At 44.7% G+C, this 19288-nt stretch overlaps 1 protein-coding gene across 1 annotated transcript in view; it reads right to left on the reverse strand.

Annotated features, from left to right (window-relative positions):
• The window catches only part of DENND2A (DENN/MADD domain containing 2A), a 37707-nt gene that overhangs the window by 8051 nt on the left and 10368 nt on the right, over positions 1 to 19288 (reverse strand). Inside the window, exons 5-13 of the mRNA XM_009577745.1 lie at positions 17822 to 18019; positions 15655 to 15748; positions 14315 to 14365; positions 11144 to 11331; positions 10319 to 10428; positions 10038 to 10107; positions 9380 to 9457; positions 8737 to 8877; positions 6403 to 6551 (exon numbers count right to left, since the gene is read on the reverse strand). Of these exons, the coding sequence (XP_009576040.1) occupies positions 6403 to 6551; positions 8737 to 8877; positions 9380 to 9457; positions 10038 to 10107; positions 10319 to 10428; positions 11144 to 11331; positions 14315 to 14365; positions 15655 to 15748; positions 17822 to 18019 (1079 nt within the window). The remainder of the gene's footprint in view (positions 1 to 6402; positions 6552 to 8736; positions 8878 to 9379; positions 9458 to 10037; positions 10108 to 10318; positions 10429 to 11143; positions 11332 to 14314; positions 14366 to 15654; positions 15749 to 17821; positions 18020 to 19288) is intronic.

Raw genomic sequence — 19288 nt, forward strand, 5'->3', positions numbered from 1 at the left:
CGCTCTCAAGCTGTGCCGGCCCTTATCAGCAAGCCCATGTCTTGCTGTGTCTACCACACATGCAAGGTAGATAATGAATCTGAGAGAAACAAAACCTAAAAAATGAGAAAATGCAGAGCTGGTAAGAAACAGGGACACTTACCAAAAAAAAAACCAAAACACCCAGAGAAAATGTGGGAACAATATCAGAGTAGATTATTTTTCTTGTATCTTTCATACAAGCGAATCTTGAAAGGAACTGCAACAAAAGTAAGTGTGTCATCTTAGAAGTGCACTCCAAGTTAATGAGATCCTTCAAAAACTGTCTCCTTCAAGGCAGTGTTACTTGTACACCCACACGTTTCAGGCCAAGTTAGCAGATGCAAAAGCAGAGGCTTCTCTTCCCCACCATTACTGCAGAGTGTATTTTCCACTCCTCAATTTCTGACTGATAATAGCACCAATAGTGACCACAACAACATCATGGTGAAAGCTGAAAGAACTCCTTTCATCACTTGTGTGCAGCACTGTGGCATTGCTCTTAGACCACCACCGCTGGACTTCCTCTTCTTTGAAGAGAGGTTGAAGGTGGAAGTATTAGAAGTTTCACCTTTGTCACAAATCCTCGATCTTGAAGGCACATCCAACTTTCCTGCCTAAAGGTGGGAACTGCCTTTGTAGACAGTATTTGAAAACCAAGGGAAAGGATCTCTGTGATTCCAGGTAGCTCCACAGAGGAACAGTGAGTAGCTGAAGTACATGGTTATTTATGGCATGGTGAGATATTACGGCATGCTGTCTCCTACTATATTTATGGTGGCTTGTTCTTCCCTTAACCCTGCTCTCAAGTCCCAGCGAGTACACATGGTATGTGAGAGATTAAGTGGGAGGAAAGATGGCTGAGGTCCAGTTAGTGGAAGCCATAGACAGAGCTGTGTAAGTCTGAAATTGTATGCACAACGCTGTGGGAAGTAAAAAAGAAAGCTTCCCCTTCCATCTTTCCATCTGTGAATGCCTCATCACCTCCAGGATAAATCCTAGATCTCTGCTCTGAAACATTTCTCACTGTGGAAGACATTGTCAGGGAACAAAACTAATAGGGTTGAGGTCTGTGAGCCTCCTTTGAAGGCAGAGCAGTTCAGACACAGAGGAGGTAACACTGAGGTGCCTCTTCTGCATGTGATTCAGTCAGACTTGCTCTCAGGGAGCTGCAGCTTGCCAGGAGCCCAGCAGAACCGTGGTCCTTTGGAATGATTCAAGCCTAAGCTCCCTCCTTCTCTTGCACACGGCACTGCACCGAGCACTAAGGGACTGCCAATTCACACCACGGCTACTGAGCCTTGCAAAAGAATCCAGTATGATAAATTCCTTTTATGCCATCTGTGTGACCGTGTGCTCCTCAGAGAGCAGCGATGGTGGAGACTGCCTGAACTACACCACAGTCGTAATACAGCAGGTACCCCTCTGTGTAGAAGGTGAATATGGCCACTGAAGTTCTGGGCACTGCTCAAGCTGGATGCCTCTTTCTGTGAGATGTGCACAGAATCAACCACAGTTGATATGCACAACACAACGAGAACAGTTTAATGCACTCTCAAAGCACTAACTATTTCAGTGTTGGTCAGCCCTTTGAGGGCTCTTATACCAAACAGGCAGCCAAAGCCTTTGGGTAGCTACAGCCAGTGTCCCTACTGAAATCCTCATATCCCAGGACGTATGCACCATAACCACGATGACGACTGCTGCCATTGGAATAATACCGACCCAGTGCTGTGTTTTGCTTGGTGCACTCCAGATGCCACCAGGAATGAAGAGATCTACCCAATGGGATTGCAGTGTGCTCTGCCACAGAAGTTCAATGCCAGTTGTTCAAATGGGACACAGACACCACATGTTAAGGCTTTTGGTTTCAACAGGTAATGCTTAAAATACTGCAGGTCTATAAAGTACACTTTCAAGATCCTGAGCACATTTTCATGGGTTCACTCAGCCTCCTGTAGGGAACATGGCTGAGCTGCATGTCTGATGTCACTTGCACAGGAGCTTGCAGGAGAGACCGAGATATCGCTAGTATAGAGGCTGAAAAGTATTGATGTACACAAAGAACTGTGTCAGATCCCTCCCTAAAGGGCTGATTTGGATACAGGCTAACACAAAGATCTCTCTGGCTGAGCACCCCCTTGGTCAGAACAATGATATTGCAGCAATTTGTGACATTTGTTTGCTCGAACAATAGGCCTTCCCACCATGCAGCATCCTATGCAAAAACCTACCACACAGCACCCTATGAAGCAGCTGCTTCTTGGTAGCCACCTTGAACAGAGGTGGCCAATACAGAATCCAAACACAACAGCTGCAACTACATAGAAACTCTTCTTCCTCTCCTGGGAAAACTTGCTCCAAGACTAGCTTGACTTGCTCTAAAAAGACACCCTGACAGCTTGCAACAGCTTCTAAGGAAGGATACTGGCTGCTTGGTTTGGTTGCTTTCCTCCCAAATTTTAGACTGACTACAGGGTTTCCAGCTTTCTGCTCCAAAGGCAAGCACCTATACTAAAAAGCCCCCCAGGCTGAATTCCTCTTTGGGTTTAGGATACTTAATGGTTTCTGAAAAGCACTGTTGAATCAATCAGCCTTTTGGAGTTTAATACCAGGAAGGCCATTGTTCCCTGAACTAACCAAACTGCTGAAAATATGCTGGCATTTGGCAATTTAAGACGGTTTGATTACGTGTTTTTTTCTTTTCTTTTTTATAAGCTCTGCTACAGTAGGATTCATTTTACAAACACCTTTGGATTTCTGACACTGTGTCACATCTGGATTTACTTATGATGGATCGCAGATCTGGTTTACAACATTTAACAGGCGCAGGAGCTTCCAAACTTTGCCCCATGACTTCGCGCAGCGTGGCTGCAAATCCCACCAGGACGATGCCAAGTTCCACCAGCTGGGTGGGGACCGTCACTGCCTCCTACCAAGGTGGCAGGTTAGTGCAGGTGAAGAAGCAAGCATTAAGATGCTCTGAAGAAACAACGCCATTATCTGACATCCAAACTTCATCATTGGGTTTATTCTTCTCCCTAACCACAATACAAAAAGGAGAAATCTGGGAGGCTGGGATTCGCAGTCCCAGATCAGACTGTTTTTGTAGCACATGGAAAAGGCTTCTTTTTGATGATTAAGTACCTTTTACTGGGGATGACCACATTTAAAGTGTCTACTCCAATTCTTTCAGATCTGCTTTTGATAACAATGACCACTTTGTGTTGTTGACACAGCTGTGGTTTCTGGCAGGGACAGAGGCAATTGCTCAAGTTGGTCAGATCCACAACAGGCTTTTGAGGAGATCTGGAAAAAGGTTGCCTTGATTTTAAGCCTGTTTAAGTTTTCCTGATTTAAAAAGCCCTCTGAATCTAACACAACTCCCCCTCAGGCCAGCAAAAACTGCCCCGCTCTAGGTACCTTGTGAAATCAGGCCACTTTTATTTGGAAGACGCCTTCTAAAATGTTGGTCTTCAGTGCCTCAAACTGCATGCCAGGCAGCATCACTTGGAAACAAAAGCAGCTCTCGTGTTGCAGTGCCTAACCCGTGCCACGGCCTCCACTGCCCCAGGACTAAAGTTTACAGTGCAGAAGCGAACAAAAGCTAGGGAAGACTACACAGACCAACATAGTTTTAACAAAGTCATTTTCCTGGGTTGAGAGGCAATGTATACTCCAGTTTCCATAGTGATACAGGGGAAAAAAACCACCCAAAAACTAATAAACCAAATTCTTTCCTTTTCCGCTGCCAAGCTTTGGATTGACAGGTCTTTAAAAAACACTCAATGTTCATTCTAAAGATGGAAAACACAAAGTATTTCACTTGCTGTACACTTGTTAGATGCATTTTTTGGCTTAGCTTGAAAACATTTCACAGTTCACACAGTATTTGGCAAGAGACCTTTCAAGCTTTCTTTTCCCACAGACTGATTTTATAGCAATTAAAACACGTAAATAAATTGCATACATCATTCTCTCTGTCACTCACATCCAGACACACCTTTACACACACGTACAGATAGCTATTGATAGTGCTCACATGAAGAACTGCAAAGATGAATGATAAATGTAATTTACTATGCATCTTTCACCATGTCACCTGCACTCTACCCGTTAATCCATCTCAGCTGGATTATTTCTAGCATTCCTAACCTCTGAGCAGTTTCCAACAGCTGCTTTTATAATTTTTTTTCTTCTCTTAAGCTATTGCCAAAAAGTGATTCTTTTCTTTCCTCTGAAATTGGCATTTTCACCCCTAAAGTAAATACTACTTAATATTCATTGAGTTCAATGTGTTCCTGTCCCAGGAAAAGTATCATTTGGAGAAAAGATCCTGTATCTACAATACCATCAGCTTTCAAAACATGGAATTTCCACCAACAAGTAGAAGAGACTGTTGACCTTATGAAAGGCTCACCAATCCAGTGCACTCAAGCCACTGGACTGGATTAAAATACAATAGTTTACTTAATTTTGAGGGTTATTTTCTTTGTTTTCTGTTTTTCAAGCCTTTACGGTCCTGTGGGGTCATTTTCAAGATTTTTTTCCACAAAAATGAGCCAGAGAAACTTCATATTTTGTTACAGGAAAAGAAAAAAACTCTCCTGAAATTGCTCAGAGCAAGCTCTTCTCAGAAACATCAAATATTAAAAGTCTTGTAGAGAGCTGGCAAATCTATGGTAAATATTTGAATCTGAGCCCTGTGGCCTAGCAGACCCTGGATCTTTAAAACGTGACAATTCTTTTTTTCACAGAAGAAAGCTTTTTATGGTATATTTAGAGATTCTAGAAACCGTGATTCTATAGCTCTCTCCCATTCTCTTTTACAGGCCTGGGCAGCTGGACTTATTCCTAAGGACCCTGGATATACGGACAAAACATACAGGAGGAAAAAACCCACCAAAACCCATTGAAGTGCTTTGAATTAGAGATATTCTGTAACACACACCATGCTCAGAATACATGGTGATGTGCTGTCATATAAAGATGTGATAGGAAAAGATCTGGTAAATAAAGGTGCATTCTAAAGTGATGCCTTAAAAAAACCCCACACATTCCCTACCATTTACTCTTACCACCTAGCCCTCATGTAGAGATTACAACGTCATCTGCATCCTTAACAGATTTTCTGTAATGCAAAATTTGCCCTACAGAGGAGGAGAAAAACCTTTGAAAACAAAGCCTGTCATCATAAATTATCACATAAATCATATATGCTATGTAGAAGTACAGTATTTGGATGAATTCTCTCATTTTCAATGCAAGTCTAAATGCTCTGCATGAAATGTGTGGCTTAAGCATCGAGTATACTCAATATCTACGCATATAATGCATCAGTGATTATAGAGGCAAATCTTCCCCTCTCTGACCCAAGGCAGCTGCCAAAAACTGCAAGCAGCCAGTGCTGCCTGGATGCTACAGCCTCCCCTCTCTCCAGCCTTCCTATTCCTGTGATGAGACTGCCTGAGCTCTGCCTGCAAAGAGCCCTGGATCCCTGCAGGATGAATTTTTCCCTTAACTTTCCTGTAGAAGGGGCCTCCCCATCCTTTGCCCCAGTGCTCAGTCCCAGAGCTGCAGCCTGCTGGCTGGAAGTTGTGAAAACAGACAGCTTAGGGGCATCATACACTCCTGAAACCTGAGCGTGCTCCTAAGTGTCATTACTCATCCAGGCAGCTTTTCTTTCCCCAGCCTTGGAGAACTCTCCTCCCTGCATCCTCAAGTGCTTCAAGGGCTGGAGAGCTGCCAGCCACCAGCTGCACAAGATCTTAAAGAAACCAGGGCCCATTTTCATAATTAGGAGAGCAAACAACAAAATTAACCGCCCCCTTACCAAAACGCATGAATTGAGCAGATTCAAAATAGAAGAGGGAAGTCCTCCGTCTCATTCCCCCTCACTGCATCCTTTACTTTCATCTCTCACAAGAAAAAAGTCTTTAGGAACCGATACTAAAATACAAGCTGCAGATTTAAGAAGACTTTGTGACATCAGGGAACAACCCAGAAGGGATGGTGATCTCTGCCTGAAGCTTGATCCTTGGAAACTCCAGCACAGCTCAGCGGGGAACACTGCAGTATCATGGAGCAAAAGGAGGGGTTTCATTTATTTAGCACCAGGCCTCTGCTCTAAAACCATCTGGAGGAAAGGGAATTTGGTTCTCCTCGGGGACGAGATGCAGCATGCTTTTTGCAAGTTGCAAAGCGAAATTATGGTGCATAGCCTGAGTTCCCCACTCCTGGGAAGTACAGCCCTACTCACATCAGATAAGAAGTTGGAAAAGAGCGGAGAAGAAAAAAAAGAACAAGGCAGAGGGATCAGTCACTGCAGTCTTCTCAGTCTTCCTTCCTTGGCAGCATTTTGTTTAAGGAAATGCAAGAGGGTACCTGAGCTTGTCTGCGATAAAAATCACCCTCCTTTCCAGAAGCAGGGAGGCGAAGACTCTGCTCAGGTGCCGGACGCTGAGGGATGTGAACAAGGACTCGAAATCAACATGCTCAAGCCTGGAGTCAAGAGGCCGCCGCAGCTCGATGACCTGTTGGAGAGAAAAAGACCACAGGTCAGCTCTCGCTGTCCACCCATACTGTGGCAAGCATGGATAGCTAACAAGCACTACCGACTGTGCTGCTGAACACTGCACAGCGTTAAGCCCTCAAACAGTCTTTCCTTGTGTTACCTCCCACAAATCCTTCTTCCAGATGAAGCTGAAGACAATCCAGAGTCCAATCCAATGGGCACAGCATGAGACCAACCACAAGTTCTCCCCACTGGACTGAGGACAGGGAGCTCTTCATCGGGAGGAAAACCAATTTGTGTCCAGCTAGGAGTGGTTTCCAGGCTTTCTGGCATTCAAGCAGCAGAATGGCACGGAGCCTTTCAAATCTGCACTCTTATTTTTACAGTTACGATTTATTTATGTTTTTTACTGCAAGAATCTGGATGCCTAACCTTCTGACTATAAATTTTTTTTATCAGTTACAGAAAAGAGCAGCCTGTGGGCATTTTTCTTTGTTCATATCTACTTAAATAATTCCTGTCACAGCACCTTAGCACTTCATACTCCTTATCTTAGGCAGATGCTTATCTGAATTGTTCTTGAAAGCCTCCAACATCACACATTTCATGAATCCCTCAAGAAAATTACTCTAGTTCTGAACTAGACCTTACCAACACCAAGCCTGCAGCTGAAACATGTCAGTGGCAAATCACTTCAACTACTTGTCTTACTCTCAGTATAGACTCAGAATGACTGGTCACCTTCCTCTCTGTAGGAAACTTCTTGACTATTGGAAGGTTATTATCACGTGCCCTCCTTTATCCTTTGTTTTCTATATTAAGCAAACAATTTTCTCAAGCTTTGCCTGTATTTTCTAAATCACTTAGTAAGTGGAACTACTCTTCTGGGGCTTTCTCCTAGTGTTTGCATTTTTTGGAAAATGATACTCTAAATAAATTTCCACCAATGCTGGAAAGCAGAAAAGCTGCTTTTATTTATTATTAATCCCTTCACTTTCTTTCACAATGCAGGAGTTTGTTTAAATAATACCATACTGTTACTTCTGCTCACTTTATGGCCCACTATACCACCAGATCCTTTTCTAAAGTACTGTTGCGCTCTCAGTTACTTCCATGTTGTATTAGACTACTCATTTCTTCTTCTCAGCATTTTGCTTTTGTCCATATTGAATTTCAGACCAAACCTTCAATTTAGCAAGGTCATTTTGAATTTTAATCCCTTACTCTCCAAAGTGCTTGCAACCCATCCCAATCTGTCACCTACCCATTGTGTAATTGTAGGGTTTATGTCATCAACCAGCTAATTAATGAACATTAAGGATCTTAGAAACAAAACAGCCGAAACATTCTCACAGCCTGACAGCACACCATTGGGACTCTACTCCTCGAGTGCCGATTTTTAACCAGCTATGCATGTACTCTGCAGTAATTTCATTTAGTTTGGACTGTTTTCAGTTTGGTTGAGGAGAATGTCATCATGTAGTGCTATGCTGAAAGCCCTCAGACAAAACTTCAATCAACTCGCTCACTTCCCTCTCTCTCACGTTCAAGGCATACCATGCCCAACAAGACTACGTTCAATTTGGCTCCCTCCACCCTCCCACAGTCCTTCAATGCTACCCCAAAAGCTCTGCACCCTTAAAACCCCTCCCACTGTCCTCACACCACACTGTGGGAGATGCAACACGTACCCTCACCTCGATGCTGTGAAAAGGCCATTCTGAAAGGCTGCAACATTGCCCTTGTGTGGTTTCAGGTATTTTTTGACCAGAACCCTGTGCCCTGTCCCACACGAACAGTGGTTCTGTATTAAGGATGCTGGAGCACATGCTATGAATCCTGTCTTCAGGAAGTTAAGCGTGGGGGGCCTTGAGCAGATCCAAGGTCATGTGCTGTGCAGCACGGGGCCCGCCAGCCTGTGCCACTCGGCCTCAAGGCCAACACCCTGTTTCATTTTGCCATATTAGCATGGCTGTGTCCTTACATATATTTTTACCATATGATTTCCCTTTTGATTCTGAGGTCACTGAAGTCTCCATGCCATCCCCTCCAGTCCCCTCTTTCACTCCCTAGTTTCTCCACACAGTTGCCAGATAATCTGTCCTTGAAGATCCCCAGTGCTATGTCACAGTCCCAACTTCCAGTCGCCAGTCCTGCACCATTTGCTGGCCTAAGTCTCCCTCTCTCTCGGGTTGTATCTTTACCTCTGTTCCTGAGCCTGGCAAGAAGTTCTTGACTGTAATTGTCCGGCCCAAAGCTGGGAAAGGTGCCTCCATGACGCTCCTCATGAGAGGCTGCACCAAGGCAGGGGAAATGCCTCGCCTCTTCTCAACCTCATCCAAGATCTGAAATAAACGCATGAAGACACAAAACCAAGTAAATCACGAGGAGGAAGGTAATACCAGGAATAAAGTGCACCAGCATCTATGTTCTCTCCTTAACCCAGCATTGACATGGAGCCTTGAATCATAAGGAAGAAGGTAAAAGGTGCAGTTGAAGACCCTTAATTTCCTTCAGCAAGAGAAACCCAAAAGCTTACAATTTGCAAACTCCCCACCACCCTCAGAGTCAGGACTCCACTTTTTAATCTCTCAGTGCTTGTGTTCTGGTAGTTCTGCTGAAGGAACAAGGCAACAGCTGACAATCTAGTTTTCCTTTTAACTGTGTTTTTGCTAGGTTCTGGAATTAGCATGCAGTTGCCTTGCCAACACCATTTCAGGCCCTTTCTTCAGCCTTCAGGCCCTTTCTTCAGCCATCAGCTTCCCTGATCCCCATTCTTCTGATGTTGACTTCACTTTGTAGTCCCTCTTGGCCTACAGGACAAATTCCCTCTCTCTCCCCCCTCACCTTAGAGAAGAGATTGAAGCATCCAAGGCGACTCACAATGCAGTAAACTTCTGGGAGACGCTTCCCTTTCCCACTGGGCTTTCAAGACAAACGCAAATACACACACAAAAAACACCAAGAAAATGTCAGAGTTATAACTACTGCAGAGACAGAATGACCGGTCTCTTAGTTCTGCAGCTCGCTGGCTGGCTCAGAAACTGGCAGACATTTGACAGCATGCTGCTGATGACAATACCTTAAGTCTGGCTCAAACCCTGGTACGCTAGAAACAGTGGGGAGAAATGGGCACGTCCACAGTATGATCCCAACCTTCCTAAGTCAAATGACTAAGGCAGGGCATAATGCTCTACAGGGACAACTCAGCCTACAGGACTAGCACAGGTTTAGGCAACTGTTTAGTAGCTATCTAAACCTAAGGGAGACAAATCCTATCTTCAGCTTAGTGGTGAAACAACAGTCCATGGTCGTAACGTTAAGCACTGGTGTAAGTAAAAGTAAAAGAGCTATGCCTGGAGTGGAGGGTGGTACTCAGAGAGGGACTTTGGCACTGAGCAGAAAGAGAAGAGTAGCAGCTTTCCACTTTCTGGAGTGGGTGCCAGTAACACCAACCCCACAGAAGGCTGCACCTCTAGGAAAAGAAGAAAACAGGGATAATTACCAGCAGCCTCCTACAGTATCCAAATCGCCTGCTTCCATCTTCCCCCGTCAGGACAAATGAGAACGTCTCACTGCAGAAAGAGAAACCAGAATGACAAGATACCCATCACCCACATTAAAAGTCTCTGACATACAAACCCAATAAACCCACAATCTTTTTGCATTTCCAATACAGCCCGCTCAGGGCTCTGCCCAATTTTTTACTGTAGCAGCTCTCACATTTAATTAGCTTGATATATAAATCTGTTTCTCATGAATCAGGATACAAAGTACAGTACTTACCTGGCAAACTGATGGATGGGGGCCCAGTCCTTTGCATCAGGGAAGCAAAACTGGGGAATAGCTTTCAACTGATCTTCTGCCTCGCGCATGAATTTGAACGAGCGCTCGAGCTAGCAGAACAGAGAGAAGGAATGTTTCCAATTAGTCATGTGGGGATGGAATGACTTCAAATATTTTTCCTGTGACAAATGAAGAGGTGATGACAGAGGCTAAGCTTCTGCCTGGAAGATATTAAAATTTCCGTGATTCTGGCTCACCTAATCTTTAGGTATCTCAAAGTAACTCTCTGCTCCCAGTTCCACCAAGCCTTGCACCTGCAGCACCTGCCCCTACTATATTGTGCCTCCAATGTGGGACACATATTCCAGCAAAGGGCAAGAGAACTGAATTCTGAGGGGAGCTCTTGTTACATCCCATTTACAAACACACTGTCAAACTGGCTTTGTGTTTCTCCCACGCCTCGTTCCCTGTTTTGAGCTAGACTATTGGTGAAAGCTGTGCCTTCCCTTTAAGAACACGTGTCTTCTCCCAAGTGTTGGTTTTCTTTAAAGAGAAAAGGGGGAGAAAGTGAATAGCTACATAAAAGTCACAGCCAAGGGCAGCAAAAGATCTAAATCAGCTGCTCTTTCAACAGTGAGGAATACCATGACAATTCTCGAGGGGTTGACTGCAGTCTCTGTATCTTCAGTCTCACTGAACACTGACACAGCAGAGGGGTTACTGATATAATGTGCGGTCAACAGAGAAGCTGCGGCTTCTCCAGCTGTGCAAGTGCACCATGCAATCTGAGACATGTCAGCCAGACCTTCCCAACAGGCACCGCACCTTCAATGGAAACTGCTGGGTAACCTCAGGGACGTAGGCAGCCCCAGCCTGCTTCTTGTGCAGTGACACCACGACGAAGTACTCAAACAGCTGCCTCTCTTGATATTCAATTAAGTCCCGTTCCAAGGTTTGGTACCGCGGGGTTTGCTTCAGGCGAGATTTCACATGTACCAGGCGCTGGCTGTGAGCTACAAAGAAAAAGATTAGCGATTGTGATTTTGTCTAGCTCTTTGCACAGAGCACCAACAGTGCTTTGCAGAGACTTACGGATAAACTCGAAACCACCTCACTGCATTTACTTTGTCAGTGGCTAAGTAAAAGGTGGGAACCATTTGGAAGCTGCACTATAAATATTGACAGAGACGGGACGTAATCTTGTGAGTGCCATCACCCTGAAGAGCTTTGGCAGCAGAAGGATTTCATGGATAGCTTTTACAGCTGAAGACAACCCAAACTGAGATCTGTATGGGACATGGTGTAACAGATAATGTCTGGGCATTCATCCTAGCATTCATTTATGCATCTTTCAAAGCCAGCACAGTTAGGTGATTGATCATCTTTGTTCAGAGGAGGCTGTGGGTAGCAATCCCCATGGTTTTACAAGACCAGCACTTGGGTCAGGCTAGGGCTCCATTGGCTGAGTAACGCTGGGGACTCCCAGCTTCAGTAATGCAGGCTGGGCTGTAGGCCAACAACAAAAAAAAGTGAAAAGAGGTGCAAATGAAAAAGGCTGGCTCATGCCAGTCCTTCCTATGCCTAAAACTAATCTCTCAGGACCATGTTTCTACAAGTTCACCCAAGACAATGGGAAAACAAGAAAAACTGCCAAGCAAGCTGTAACTGCAACACACATGAGCTGTGGGACAATAAACATTCCAGCATGGAAAGTAATGAAAAGCTGCCTGCTGAGAAGAGACCAGATGAGATTCCCTAAGACCACCCCCTTGCTTTGTTTTACAGTCGCATCCCAAATTAAATCTGCATGATGTCTCCCTTACCCCTACTACAAAAGAAAGAAAGAATTAACTACAAGCAGAGACTACAGCACATTCTCACAACTGTGCTTTTTGTGAATGCGGGTGGCAAAGCAACGTTTTGACAGAAACGGCAACCACAGGGATACTGCGGGAACTCCAAATACATAAGATGTCTGCTTGGGAGACAGGGCTTCCTGAGAGATGGTATACACTTTAGGACAGACCCTTGACCTTTTATCTAGTAAAGTTGTACCACTCATGGACTATTCCAGACAATATAATTTAAAGCAATCTTGAGGTGCCTCTTAAATCAGGGAGCGTAACAATCCCTGGACAGTTAAAGCCCTGGAAAGCTGGTTTAGACTCCTTTCTCTCATCACCTATTATGCTATTTGCTCTAAGGCTGTAATTCTTCAAAAGTTTTCAGAAGTGGTTTCTGTTTTACCAGAGACTTCAAAAGGAGCAGTGTCGCAGCAATGCTGAGCACTTCTGAAAAGCTCGCTCAAGCTCTGCATTGTTTATATTCTGTGCGACCTACTAAAGATACCAGGATTGTACTGCTGTCATCATGGCAGAGTTTGTCTTTGAACATTTTTCCTTCCCAAGGGTCAGCACTTATGGCTCTATATGCAGTCTGATGATTGCTGTCTGATGATTTACTTTGTCTCAGATGATGTAAAGTAATTTGCTAAGCAGAGGTAACTGGCTGGTGTGTTTGGTCTGTTAAGTAAAACATACAAAATCAAAAGTCCCAGATAAAAGAGACTTGCTAAATCATCTCACTTTCCTATTTAAAAATAGGAAAGTCGACAGTTCAACAAGGCATATAGCAAAATACAGGTGTAGGTAGAGCAAACAGCAAGTGCCAGAGCTCCTGTTCACAGTTTATGTAGACTTCTACAGTCACTATATATCCAGGTACGGATCTGGATATTGTTCAGAGTCCATGCTGTTGGATTTGAGGTGACTTCACACGACCTCCATCATTTCCTCTCTAGGCAGTTGCTAGCTGCAGTTATACAGACGTTACAGAGAAACCCAGGGTGATGCACATGATTCACTATGGCAACCAGTAACAGACAAGAGTTTGAGTCTTCCTGGCCACATCTACACTGTCTTTCTCAGCTACATCTGAACATGGACTATATTTCACAACATTGTGTTTAAAGACAGTTGTGAATGTAATTTCTGTGCAATCTGGGCACAAACCCTCTCTCCCCGTCTCCAGGCTAGCCTGAGAACCTGTCAAAAGGTAGGCGGTGGCAGCAATTTTCAGCTTGATCTTGCTAACACAGCAGTACAGATAAAAGATTTCCCAATGCAGAGGAGAGCAAGAGCATGCAGTAGTTCTTGTGTGGGAAGCTGTGCTCACAAGAGGGAACTCAGTCTGAGATTTCTGTTCTAAAAACCTGAAAGAGGACGAACACTCCTAAGCACAACGCACTGCGGTTGACACAGAGTGGGAACTGCTGCTTATGCCTGTCTTTTCAGCTTGGGAACTGACCTGCTACCCAGATCAGGTGTGCATGTGAGTCAGGAAACTTGTGAATCTGAGGGAGTTTCCATCTTGCATTCTAACTGTGCCAGGACTGAATTTGCCATATAAATTCCCAAAAGACTGTAATGCCACCAGCATGTCATACGGCTAATTACCAGTACAAGAAGGTTTCAGAAGAGTATTATGGAGACCAGTATACCATAGCTCTACCGGAGTGAAGCAAGCAATGCAGCACTCTATCCCAACTCAGCCAATGCAGAAGAGTTTAACTAGCAATAAATCATATAGTGCAATTCTGTTTTCCTAGCTAGCCAGTCTGGCTGGTGGTTTTTTCCCCTTAGTAAACATGTAATGGGGTTTCTAAACACCCTGTCCCACGCAATACTGCTTCTGTCAGCCTGGTCACACATTTGTGACTGTGTACTTAGAAAAACCTCACTGTATTTCCAAGCCACCTCCTAGGAAAGTCAGTGCAAAGAGCTTTGATGGAAATTGGAACAGATGTTTGTTTTGGACTTCTATAGTCCTCAGCCCATGGATTTTCTCCTGCAGTATTGAGATCTTTGATTTCTCACTGTGTTCTGAGTGGAAACAAGCTCCTTCTCCGAAAGCAGAACACAGAGGAGAGATCTTGACCCAGGATCTCAGAGCAGAGTTTATCAGGAGTCATTTGCTCCTTTCACACATTTCCCTTACCTTTCAGCTTCTCTTCAGTATCGCTGTCTGATTCACTGTTTTCATCTGTAACTAGGAAAAAAAGAAAGGGGAAGATGAATTAAGTAAAGCCTATTTATAACTATGCATTTCTCATCACTGGCATGAGAAAGCCAGGCCTGGCAACTTCAGGGGGAAGACAGTAGAACCCAAGGGCCTTGTTATTTTCAAGGGTGCACATACCCTTGGTACCTTCCAATTCTTACCAACCTTGGTATCTTCTCATTCAGTCAGGGAATAATAAAAAAAACAAACAACAAAATCAATTTTGCACAGCCAAAAGAGTTGCACAAAGAATAAAACGCCAGAGCAGTATTTTATCCAAGTCTGTATGAGCACAACACCAAGGCAAAATACTGATTAATATGCAGTAGTTTGCGGGACAAGGGATAAAACCAAGCAAACAAACAAAAAAAACCCAACTGCCAGACTGAATCAGACTCAAGGTCTATGTGGTCCAATAGCCTGCTTCTGTCAATGATGCCTTAGATGCTTCAGGGAGGGGTATAAAAAATGATGTAGAGACAAGTCCGGGATGCTTCCCCTGAAGGTTCATATAAGCACACTCATCCACCCTGTGGGTGTATATCCTATATAAAATAGGATAAACAGTAACAAGTAATTGTGGGAAACAAATAGAGCTGGTGGTCACCTTTTGCTGGAAATTAGGATGTTTTGGAAAAAAATACTGTGCTGGAAAGACGTAATTTTGAGTTTTACAGAGATGAGATGTTTAAAAGTAATTGCTCTGAAGTACCTGAACACTTCTGGCAAGTTGTTATCGACAGTAGGAGGCTGAAAGTCTCAATCTTGCTATAATGGAGACAATCCTACAGTCAAGTCTAGAAACCCTGATTCCCAACTGAGGCTATTTGTTTATTAGGATGCTGAAGGAACCAGGATTGTTTCAAAATCTAGTATCTTCCATTGGACAGTTCACTAAAGTGACACATTCCCACAAAATATTTTGATCTCAACAAATCAGTCTCTTTGGACAGAACATTCCTCTCCAAAGCTTCCAGCCTGTTCCAGAAATAAACATCAAAAAGGGGGGACGTTTTTGGTGCGACCTATAAGGTTATCATGTAAAGCCATGGAATGAAAACGAACCAAGAAAAACAAAAAAAGTTCCATTTTATGAAAGTCTTTTGGGCAGAGGAACAGCCCTTATCTTCCCAAAAGAAAGGGTGGAAGCCCCAACTCAATCTCACCCTGGACTGGAAGAAGCGCTAGAAAACATCAAATAAATCACTAAGCCAGCCTAAACTCTAAGACAAGTCCTCAAAAAGTCTTAGATGTATGATGATTCAAAGTTCCTTTACCTTTCCCTGAATTGCTCTCTGTAGACTGCGATAGTCTCTTGACACGTTTCTTTCCCCTTCGTGCCTCATAAATGGCATTGATTTTCAACACAAGCTGCTCAGCAAACAAACAAACAAACAAACAAGGTTATTTTCCTCCCTGGGCAAGAAAGTAAGTTAGCATTTCATGCAAAGTGCTCTGTTTCCCAACCCTGGCCATATTGAAACTCTTCATTTGATGGCCCAGAACTGACAATTACCAGCATCTAACCTTGCACAGCAACCTGCACCTGTGCTGCCAAGGGCTACCTTCACTCTGGTACAGAAGCAGTACAGTCATGCTGGCATGGCAGGAGCCCAAGGTAACAAGGGCTGATGAAAGGCCAGGCCTTAATGCACTTCCACACTGTGTGGCCGTACGAGCTTGATGGTGCTCACCTAGGCATCTCCACGCTGTGGGCCAGGCTCCAGGGAGCACCAGAGGGTCCCTTGGGAACCTGCCTTGGTCTGCAGGTTTGAAAGCAGAAAACTGGCTGGAGGACGACAGCAAACTCTAATGTCTTTATGCCCTTAACATCTGTTATGGGATGTGCTGGAAAAGCCTTCATTACCAAGCATGGGGGAAACACATCATACAAGGAATCCTGAAGAAATTGAGATGGGTAGGAGCCAATGATGCTGAAGTACTTTATCCTAGTGGTTTGCTTTGCAAGTCCTCTAATCCCTGGCTTCCCAGCTGACCAGGAGAGAGGACATTTCAGTGTTGGGCATAGCTGGGCTTAGCGGCTCATTCAGTGCCTCTGGTCTCCCTATCCACCCCTGAAGGGGAGCAGAGTTGCATAAGGACCATGCCAGGCTTCCCCAAGCCTCCTTGAGCAGAGCTGCCTCCTTGTCAAGGTCCCAGGCAGGAGCAGCAGGACATGGCCACAACATCCAGATTTATTCCAGAAAGTCTGGGATCCCTGCACACATGTCCTGAGAGCTCAAGGTAAGACAGGCCCACCACACACTTGGTCAGGGAACTCAGAATCCAAATGTTTAAGTGAGAGGCAGGATGCTCTGATGTGGAAGTGCAGCCTCCACCCAGCTGCCCAGCTCAAGTCTCAGGTTGATCTTGCCACTGACACAGTAAATCTCAGTTCTGAGCTTGCTCTGCAAGACTGCTCAGTGGCACACTTGTAATCTTCCCTCCAGTTGACATAAAAGTATGTGTGAACACACTGACAGAGCTCAAGAACATGCACAGATGTGTAGGCATACTGGGAAAGAAAACCCTAGACATTTGTAGTCCTTGGCTCATTCCTGAAGAGCTGAGGTATACAGAGACGGCATTCAAAAATCAGATATGCAAACATGAACACAGATCTGGCAACCAGGAAACAAAGATACACAAACACATCCCTTTTCCCCCAAATGAAAACTGTGGGTTCAGAAAAAAAATCACTACAGACAGTCCCTGGTAGCCTCTGCTTGTCCTGCAAAGACTGGGATAAGCAACTGTGGGTTTATAACTGTGTTTTTGAAACATTCAATAGACAGACTGCTGCCAAACCTCATTTGGATTGAATACACTTCCTGCTAGATCTGAAAGAAAATAAAATTGAAATGGAGTCATGCTGTATCCAAATATGAAGTAGGAAACGTTGCTCCAGAAAATGCTCATGACTACAGAAAACTCCTTTTGTCACTCAAATGTCAGTATTTTCATTGTTCACCTACAATCACACTTTACCTTGAATTAGAAACAACCAATGCATGAATCAGACCTAGCAAAGAACAACAGATTTCCAGGAGGGAACAACACCACAACACAACACACAGACAATTTCTGACTGTCCTATCCATCAAGCAAAGAAGGAAATATGATGGGGTACGTTTTTTGAAAAAATATTAATAGCTTTTTTCCCCTCTGACAAACTTCAATTTCTATCCAAAAATTAAAATGCTTTTTTTTGCCTTCTTATTTTATCTCTCCTGACAATCACGGCATCTCAGATGGAAAATAACTTCTGCAAAACTTGCAGAGATGTTTGTGAGCCTTCTCCTTCAGGCAGAAAGGGGGTTAAACACAAGTCAAGTCAACTGCCAGGACCACAGCTATATTGCAATGATGCCACATTGGAAACTAAAGAAAACATTGTCTCATGCTCACATTCCTGCAGCAAAAGAGAGAAAGCCCTAGATTTACCTTGGGAATCTTCCTTCTCCTCTTGCCATTCTGAGGGTCTCCCAAGGAGAAGAAGGTGTCGTCTGGACTGCTGGGGGTTGAGGGAGGGCTGATTTTGGATGGTGACCCAGTCCCATCACGGCTCAATTTCCGTATGTCTGGCAGTTTGAAACTCCGCCGCTCTGAGTTTTGTCGGAAAAAAATGGGCTTGGAGAGCAACTGGAAATGGAGGAGAAGGAATGAATGAACACAGCACCTTATGTACCTTTGCTTCATTGCTAACACTGTCATGGTGGTAAATCCAGTGAGGCAGCCACAGCACTCAGCTGGCAAAACAGCCCAAATTCTGAGAACACTCACAGATTTCTGCACACACAAGCAACTCGCCCAGCTACCGGGCTAGACCAGGGCTATCTCAACCAGCAATTTAACCATCCCATATTCATTCCAGACCAGAATGCAATCTCAGAGGTTGGCCAAGAAGCCTTGCTCCAGTGTGAAAAAAAGTCTCCCAGGACTTGTGTAATCCAGATCCTGGGACTGTAAACATGACAAGACTAAGCAACCAGCCAACCACAAGCATTTGGGATAAGGAGCAGCTAGTCAGGAGGAACAGAGAAGCAGTGAGACCAGACAAAAAGCAGTGTCAGTATGGTTGTCTTCAAAGCAGCCAGAATTAAATATTTCAGAGGAGGGTACACGAAATGCCATAATAGGCAATTATGAAGACTAGTTTCCTCCTAAGCTCATTAGCAAGTTCAGTGGGAGCACAACACAGGACATTTAAGTATCAGTGTAAAGTTCTTAAAGTCCCTGGCCAAAAACAGCATCAGAGAAGCAGAAAGCTCAGCTCCAGATAAAGAAAGGTGTATTGGGTTTGCGTGGCAAGGTTTTGGTAGCAGGGGTGGCTTCTGTCAGAAGCTGCTAGAAGCTTCCCCTATGTCTGACAGAGCCAATGCTACCTGGCTCCAAGACAGACCCACTGCTGGCGAAGGCCGAGCCCATCAGCAACGGTGGTAGCGCCTCTGGGATAACATATTTAAGAAGGGGAAAAAGTTGCTGCGCAAGGGCAATTGCAGCCGGAGAGAGGAGTGAGAATATGTGAGAGAAACAACTCTGCAGACACCAAGGTCAGTGAAGAAGGTGGGGCAGGAAGTGCTCCAGGCGCCAGGGCAGAGATTCCCCTGCAGTCCCTGGAGAAGACCATGGCGAGGCAGGCTGTCCCCCTGCAGCCCATGGAGGGCCCCATGTCGGAGCAGGTGGATGCGCCTGAAGGTGGCTGTGACCCCGTGGGAAGCCCGTGCTGGAGCAGGCTCCTGGCAGGACCTGTGGACCCGAGGAGAGAGGAGCCCACGCTGGAGCAGGTTTGCTGGCAAGACTTGTGACCCCATGGAAGGGACCCATGCTGCAGCAGTTCGTGAAGAACTGTAGCCCATGGGAAGGACTCATGTTGGAGAAGTTCGTGGAGGACTGTCTTCCTTGGGGGGG

Source organism: Fulmarus glacialis, unplaced genomic scaffold, assembly GCF_000690835.1.
Source record: "Fulmarus glacialis isolate BGI_N327 unplaced genomic scaffold, ASM69083v1 scaffold5470, whole genome shotgun sequence".
Lineage (NCBI taxonomy): Eukaryota > Metazoa > Chordata > Aves > Procellariiformes > Procellariidae > Fulmarus > Fulmarus glacialis.